The following is a 7,199-nucleotide window of genomic DNA, read 5'->3' on the forward strand; positions in this document are numbered from 1 at the left end:
CCCCCACAATACACCAAACTCTATTTGCCCTCTCGTTCCCCCACAACTTCCTCTCTCTTTCATTTTCTGCAGCTCTTTCAGCATCACAGACCCCCCCCCCCCTTCAGAACAATGTCTCCTCCAGCTCCCTTTGCTCTTGGACCAGAGCCTGGAACCTGAACCCATAAAAACACACACACACACACACACACACACACAACTCCTCTCTGTGGTTGTGAAGCTATTTCTGCAGCAGTTACGTCAGACATGAAGGAATGACTGAAGTTTTTGGGAGAGAAAGAACGTTTTCCTCTGAAAAGTGTCACAACACTTTAAAGGAAAAGACTCGCCTTCAGAGTTACTGATAAATCCTCTGATATTACTTTATAAGATATATTGATATCAGACTATAGATCACCTGATCAGTAACAAACTTCTGTAAAGAAAAACCCAAAGAATTTAAGTTTGTCAACAGCTGATTTAGCCCAGTTTGTTTTTTAAATTCAATTCTTCAACAAAACAAATCTAACAAGTCATTATATATAGGCACACATACATACATATATATATATATATATATATATACATATATATATCAAGATTGTTGTTTATGGTAACTACAATCTTCTCCTCCTCAACTCAGACTAGTTCCAGGTCACATCTTGTTTATCCAGTCATAGAAAATATAAACCATTAGTGTGACTTTTGTCATAATTGTTGTGAAGACAACAATGGTTAAAAAGTGTTTTGTGAGGTCACACTGAACTTGACCTTTGACCTTTAACAACCAAAATCTAATCAGTTCATCCTTGAGCCCTGATGAATGTTTGTGCCAAATTTGAAGAAGTTCAGTCAAAGTGTTACTGAGATATCGTGTCCATGAGAATGAGATGGACGGACAACCTGAAAACAAAATGGCTGCCGCCGGGTGGAGGAATAAAAATAACAATCAGCTGCTATTTTCACTTTGGTTTTTTAAACTTATTTGCCTCAAACTTTAAGCTTTGTTCTTATTTGTTTTCAGACAGAGTCGGATGAGAAGATTGAACCACTCTCGTGTCTGTACGTTAAATATGAAGCTACAGCCAGCAGCTGGTTAGCTTAGCTTAGCATAAAGACTGGAAACAGAGGGGAACTGCTAACTTGGCTCTGTTTAGCCTCCCAGCACCCTTAAAGCTAAAAAATGAACATGTTACATCACATTTGTTTACTCCATAGAAAATCATATTTTCATTTATGCTACGCTAAAGCTAAATTAAGCTATGCTAACCAGCTGCTGACTGTAGCCTCATGTTTAATGAAGCAGTTTTTTACTGATTAAACAAACGAGATGTAAAAACATTAATGCGTGAGCTGGATTCTGTTACGTCTGGACAGAGGCAGGTCACCTGTTCATCAGTCCTCTCACCTGACTCTCACTGATATAATGTTCGCCATCTGCAATGTATGTCAACAGAGTGATCTTCCCTCCTCTCCACAGGGGACACACCTGTAAATCCCTCCTCCCTCCTCACAAACACAGGATAAGGAGGATGAGGACTTCCTCTTTGTCTCAAACCCCATCACCTCCTGAGTTCTAGTGTTCCTCTTGTGTCTTCTTCTTCATCTTCAATTTAAACTGTATTCCCTTCTTTCTTGTTTGTGATTATGGTGTGATTGAATATTGTTTACTCTATTTGTTGTTCTATTTGTTAATTAATGAAGTAAGGCTAATTATTATTTGAAAAATTAATGATTTAAAGGCCAGATCTCCAGATCTTGGATTTGTTGTTTAGAACCATGAGAATCTGGAAATCATCATCCCTGTAAATCAACAGAAACACTGATTGAAATCTTCGTTTCCTGGTGGCTCCAGCTAGAACCTTAAGTACAGAACAAAACGTGTCTTCTAACCATTACGAGGCCTCGTTCACCGCCTGGTTTCCCAAGATTCTTTGCTCTCCCTGCCACCTCCCTTCTCCCTCCTGTGTTACATAATGCAGATCTGTTTATCAGGTTTCTTTTTTCTCCCTATCTCACCTGAACGTGTTGAAGACAAACACAGAGGTGTTCGACGTCAGAGAGGTCATCACTGAGCAGAGCGCCTCCTACAGATATCACCATGGATACGCTGTGTTGATCACATTAATAACAATAATCAATAACACCGATAAATACAATGATCATGGAGATCCATTCTCTGCCCCTGCTCTCTGGACCTGACCCTGCTCTGGATCTGTTCCTGCTCTGGATCTGTTCCTGTTCTGGATCTGTTCCTGTTCTGGACCTGCCCATGCTCTGGACCTGCCCATGCTCTGGATCTGTTCCTGTTCTGGACCTGCCCCTGCTCTGGACCTGCCCCTGCTCTGTGGACTGTGTATTTAAAGGACTATGAGTCAGTGAGGACCATGACCCGGACACACCCTCCAGTCTCAACCAGACCTGCTGCAGAGAGACAAGGTTAGGTTGGGGTTAAAACTCTTAAGATTGCTACGAGCGACTCTGGCAGATGGTGACCATGAATGTTAAAAACACTTTTCTTTATTTAAACCATTCATAAAAAGTTAAAAAAGTGTATATCCCCATTTAAAATATAGGAAATAAAAAAAAAAAAGAGGATAAAAAGATTAAAATTTTACATAGACAAGGAAACAAGGAGAGGACCTAAGACACAGGAAGGCAGCGGGAGCTCAGTTTCTTTAAAAAAGTCTTCCGACTGTCATGGACTCTAACCCCACTGTTGAATTAAAAGGGTAAGGGACGTTAGCATGACATCCTCCTCAATAAGGGTTAGCCCTAACCCTAACCTCCAGAGAGGAAGACAGATCCAGATTACAATCGAGTCCAGAGTCTGAGCCACGGAGCAGAAAACAGCCAGTTAAAGTGAAAACCTGAATCGCCCAAAAACACTTGGAAGAAAAGAGTTTCTGCTTCATCAATGTGGTGAAACAGGATTCAGACTGAAGAACAAGAAGCTGACGAATGAGAAAAATGAAAATAACCCAAATCATGTTAAAAAATCCTCCACAACAACCGACTCCACTGAGGTTAACGAGACACCAGATCAATCACATCCATCATCAGTTCAAAACGTTACCTCCAAATAAACAGTGACACAACAGAGCCACTGATTGGCTACTGGCTGAGGTGAAGACCAATCAGGGACCTCCATTAGTCCAATCAAGACCAGATCAATGAGTTCAGTGATATGATTCATTTATAAGTGACAGAGTCAAATGCCCCAGATACAAGTGGAAATATGACGATAAGTTTATATTATTATTAATTTAATTCTTTCATAAAGGAAACAACAGGTGACCAGAGCTGCAATAATCAATCAATAAGTTGATCAACAGAAGTATCGGTTGATAATCAATTTATTGTTTAGACACTTTTCTCTAATAAAGTGAATCTTTGTGTTTTGTTCTGTTGGCCAAACAAAATCAGACATTTTCAGATTTTCAGATCGATTAACAACTAATCCATCAATCAATGACTAAGAAACATATACTGGATTAATCAATAATTAAGTCTGAACATTTTGATCTTCCAGGTTTAATTCCGCTTCAGAAAAACACAAAAACATTTTTAAGTATAAAAACGAAATATTTTCTGGTTCCAGCTTCAAAGTTCAGATTTCATGTTTTTGTCATGTGACAATGAGTTAAACATCTGACGTCACTCCTGCCTGTGGGAAACTGTAACAGAGATTTCATTATTATTTTATAGAGAAAATTACTTGATTTAAGGGGGGGGGGGCAGTTTTGGTAGCATTTTTCCTCTGTTTACGCCCCTGTGATTTAACACACACACACACACACACACACACACACACACACACACACACACACACACACACACACACACACTTCAAACATCATCTCGAAACGTGACGGCATCTTTTCTCTTCCCGCCTCTGAAAACTTAACTGTCTCCTTTTTAAACCGGTTTAAATTAAACTGTTAAACCGTCCATTGAAATCAGGTAAAAACCGCCATAAACACAAAGAGGAGAAGTTTCAGCTCGTGTCATTCTTCCACGAGACATCTGAACACAAACTCTGACTCGACGCTTCACTTACTTTGTACTTCATGTCGCAGCTTTTCTCTGAGGCTCCGGTCAAAGTGACAAATATCCGTTTTATCGCAGCAAAGAGCGAAACATCTGAAGAGTAACTGGGGAACTGGTTCTGAGCGTTAACCAGCGTTAACCAGCGTTAACCAGCGTTAACCAGCCATCCAGACAAACAGAGGAACAGGCAGTAAGACACAGTCTGAATCACAACCGCTGCTCTCTGCTCTCCGCTCCTCACTGCTGCTCTCCACCGTCACCGTCTGCAACTCATTTACATACAGCCTTTGATTGGTCTAAAGAAACCCCCTGTCCCCACCCACTCCTCCTTCACTCCCTCCCTCCTCTGTTGCAAAAGTGACGTCATTGCCTAGCTACAATAGTAGATGAAATCATGTGTATATATGTTTATATTCACATAAAATAAAGCAGTGATTCTGTCACTAACTGATACTGATGAGAGTTAGTATTAATTTATATCATAACTCACAATTACAAAGAGACAAAACAACCACAAAGAGACAAAACAACCACAAACAGACAAAACAACCACAAAGAGACAAAACAACCACAAAGAGACAAAACAACCACAAAGAGACAAAACAACCACAAAGACACAAAACAACCACAAAGAGACAAAACAACTACAAAGAGACAAAACAACCACAAAGACACAAAACAACCACAAAGAGAATAAACAACTACAAAGAGACAAAACAACTACAAAGAGACAAAACAACCACAAACAGACAAAATAACCGCAAAGACACAAAACAACCACAAACAGACAAAATAACCGCAAAGACACAAAACAACCACAAAGAGAATAAACAGCTACAAAGAGACAAAACAACTACAAAGAGACAAAACAACCACACAGAGACACAAGATGGCCAACAACACACACAAAGCAACTCGGAAAAGATGCAAAACAACCACAAGACTCGACTGTTGAAGACACACAATGACTATAAAGTCTCCTCAGTCTGGGTGTCTTGCTGCAGTGTAAGAGGTGTAGATTATAATACGTCCTGTCAGCTAAGTCTTCAGGACAGATTGGAGGCTACAGTGAGTCGCTATCACAAAGAAGAGATGTGCGACTCGACTGTTGAAGACACACAATGACTATAAAGTCTCCTCAGTCTGGGTGTCTTGCTGCAGTGTAAGAGGTGTAGATTATAATACGTCCTGTCAGCTAAGTCTTCAGGACAGATTGGAGGCTACAGTGAGTCGCTATCACAAAGAAGAGATGTGCTGACTAGCTGGTTAGCATGCTAACTTCAGTAATAGAGACAAGAGTTAACATTGGTGCTTGTTTCCACCTCTGGAGACAGATGTTGGTGAGTAAAGGAATGAACTTCTTCTAGACTGGTCAGTAAAAAGCTGTTAATGCTAACATTAGCTATGTAGTGATAACAAAACTTACAAATAGCTCCTTTAATGCTTCAGATATTGTTTCACTTTTTAAAGGGTTTAAATAAAAACCCAAGTTGACAATTAAAGTCAAAAAAAGTTTTTAAGCTGAAATTCAAACATCTACCTCCTGCTAAGATATGGCTCTGCTAGCTTACCAGCTACCCACTAGTTAACCACTATCTAATGGTTAAGTCAAAGATCCCTTTAAAATATTTCATTATCCAACTGCTCACTATTTACAAAAACTTACATCACACTACAAAGACATTAATGTTCTATATGATTATTTTCTCATCATGTTGGTCCCCCTGCGTGTTGTATACAGACATATTGTTGGTTTTGTGCTTTATATCTGATAGAGATGTCTCAATAAAGAAAATATATTTTGTAGATTATATCAAAAAAAGAATGGGTTACTAGATGTACTTTAATATTTCTTTCTAAATGTGGTTTTCTCTGGTTACAGATCAGGAAGTTCTTGCTGCTTCATGTGATGGAGAAAAAAAAGTGTTGGTTGTTTTTCTGAGAATTTACGATGAGGTTGAAGGAAGTGAGATTATTAAATGTTTCTCTTGGTTCAGAAGAAAATTGAAACACAGCTTCTTTACCTGCCTCCTGTGACACATTCATCCTGCTCCTCTATGAATAAATAAACACTTAAAATAAGATAAAAGGCGTTTTCCTCCAGCCTCAGTTAGAACCTCATTCAGGATTGACTCTGGTTCAGACCTTGGGTGAAAAGATGCCGGTAAGGAGGAAAGCATTGTATTTTTAAAAGACTAAAATAGTGACACAGATTCTCCTTAGACTGAAATTTAATGAATGATGAAAAGAAGTCAAATAAAACAGTTGAAGTTCATCAGAAGAGAAGTTTAACACTGAGCTGTAGCTGGTGGGTGGTGGTTAGTAGGTTAGGTGTTAGGTGGTGGTACTGTGTCAAACTACCTGATGTTCTGCTGAGCTGTTTAAACCACATTTCATTAGCTGATCATGCATTTAATAAATAATCTTTATCTGGACGTTGTCTCATAAAACTGTAGTAAAAGTATGAAGTTTAAATAAATGAAGGAGTCATTCCCACAGACCTAAAACATCCTGACTGTTGTCATTCACTCTGAGGCTGTGGTTTGTTCCACTGTTTATTTATCAGGAAGCCAAACACAGAACTAGCAGCATAAATTTAATGTTTGATCACCACTGACGCTCAGGAGAGAAGCTGAAAATAGTTCATAAAATCACATGTGAACGTTCCCCAAGAAAACATTATGATTTATAATAAAATCATGTGACTCTTATATTCTTTCCTAAAGACGTACAGATATTTTTAAAGGTTATTTTTAGTGCTCACCCTGACATGAAGTGAAGACAGAGCAGATGATAGATGAGATGTCACGTCCGTACTCAGTTCAGTTTCTGACTGAAGTGACAGAAACACCCACTGTCTTCCTCTCTCTGCAGCACCCGCCTCACACCTCTGCTGCTCACAGCTCGACTCAGATCTGTATCATCCGCACAGAGAAACAGTAGAAAGGAAGTTCTCGTCAGGCTGCTGTCTGTCATTTCTAAAAGTTTCCACTCACACAGACCTGATGAGGGCCTGATGTGGACCTGATGTGGACTTGATGAGGGCCTGATGTGGACCTGATGTGGACTTGATGAGGGCCTGATGAGGGCCTGATGTGGGCCTGATGTGGGCCTGATGTGGGCCTGATGTGGACCTGATGTGGACTTGATGAGGGCCTGATGTGGACCTG

The 7,199-nt window shown here is 39.7% G+C and overlaps 1 protein-coding gene across 1 annotated transcript in view; it reads right to left on the reverse strand.

Moving 5' to 3' along the window:
* The window catches only part of nedd9 (neural precursor cell expressed, developmentally down-regulated 9), a 28,387-nt gene extending 24,090 nt beyond the window's left edge, over positions 1 to 4,297 (reverse strand). The window contains exon 1 of the mRNA XM_023410371.2: positions 4,040 to 4,297. Coding sequence (XP_023266139.1) covers positions 4,040 to 4,051 — 12 coding nt within the window. The 5' untranslated portion in view covers positions 4,052 to 4,297. The remainder of the gene's footprint in view (positions 1 to 4,039) is intronic.
* Between the last annotated feature and the right edge of the window lie 2,902 nt (positions 4,298 to 7,199).

Source organism: Seriola lalandi, unplaced genomic scaffold (genome assembly GCF_002814215.2).
Source record: "Seriola lalandi dorsalis isolate HSWRI2012SDOR001 ecotype SW California unplaced genomic scaffold, Sedor1 jcf7180002054424, whole genome shotgun sequence".
Taxonomy (NCBI): domain Eukaryota; kingdom Metazoa; phylum Chordata; class Actinopteri; order Carangiformes; family Carangidae; genus Seriola; species Seriola lalandi.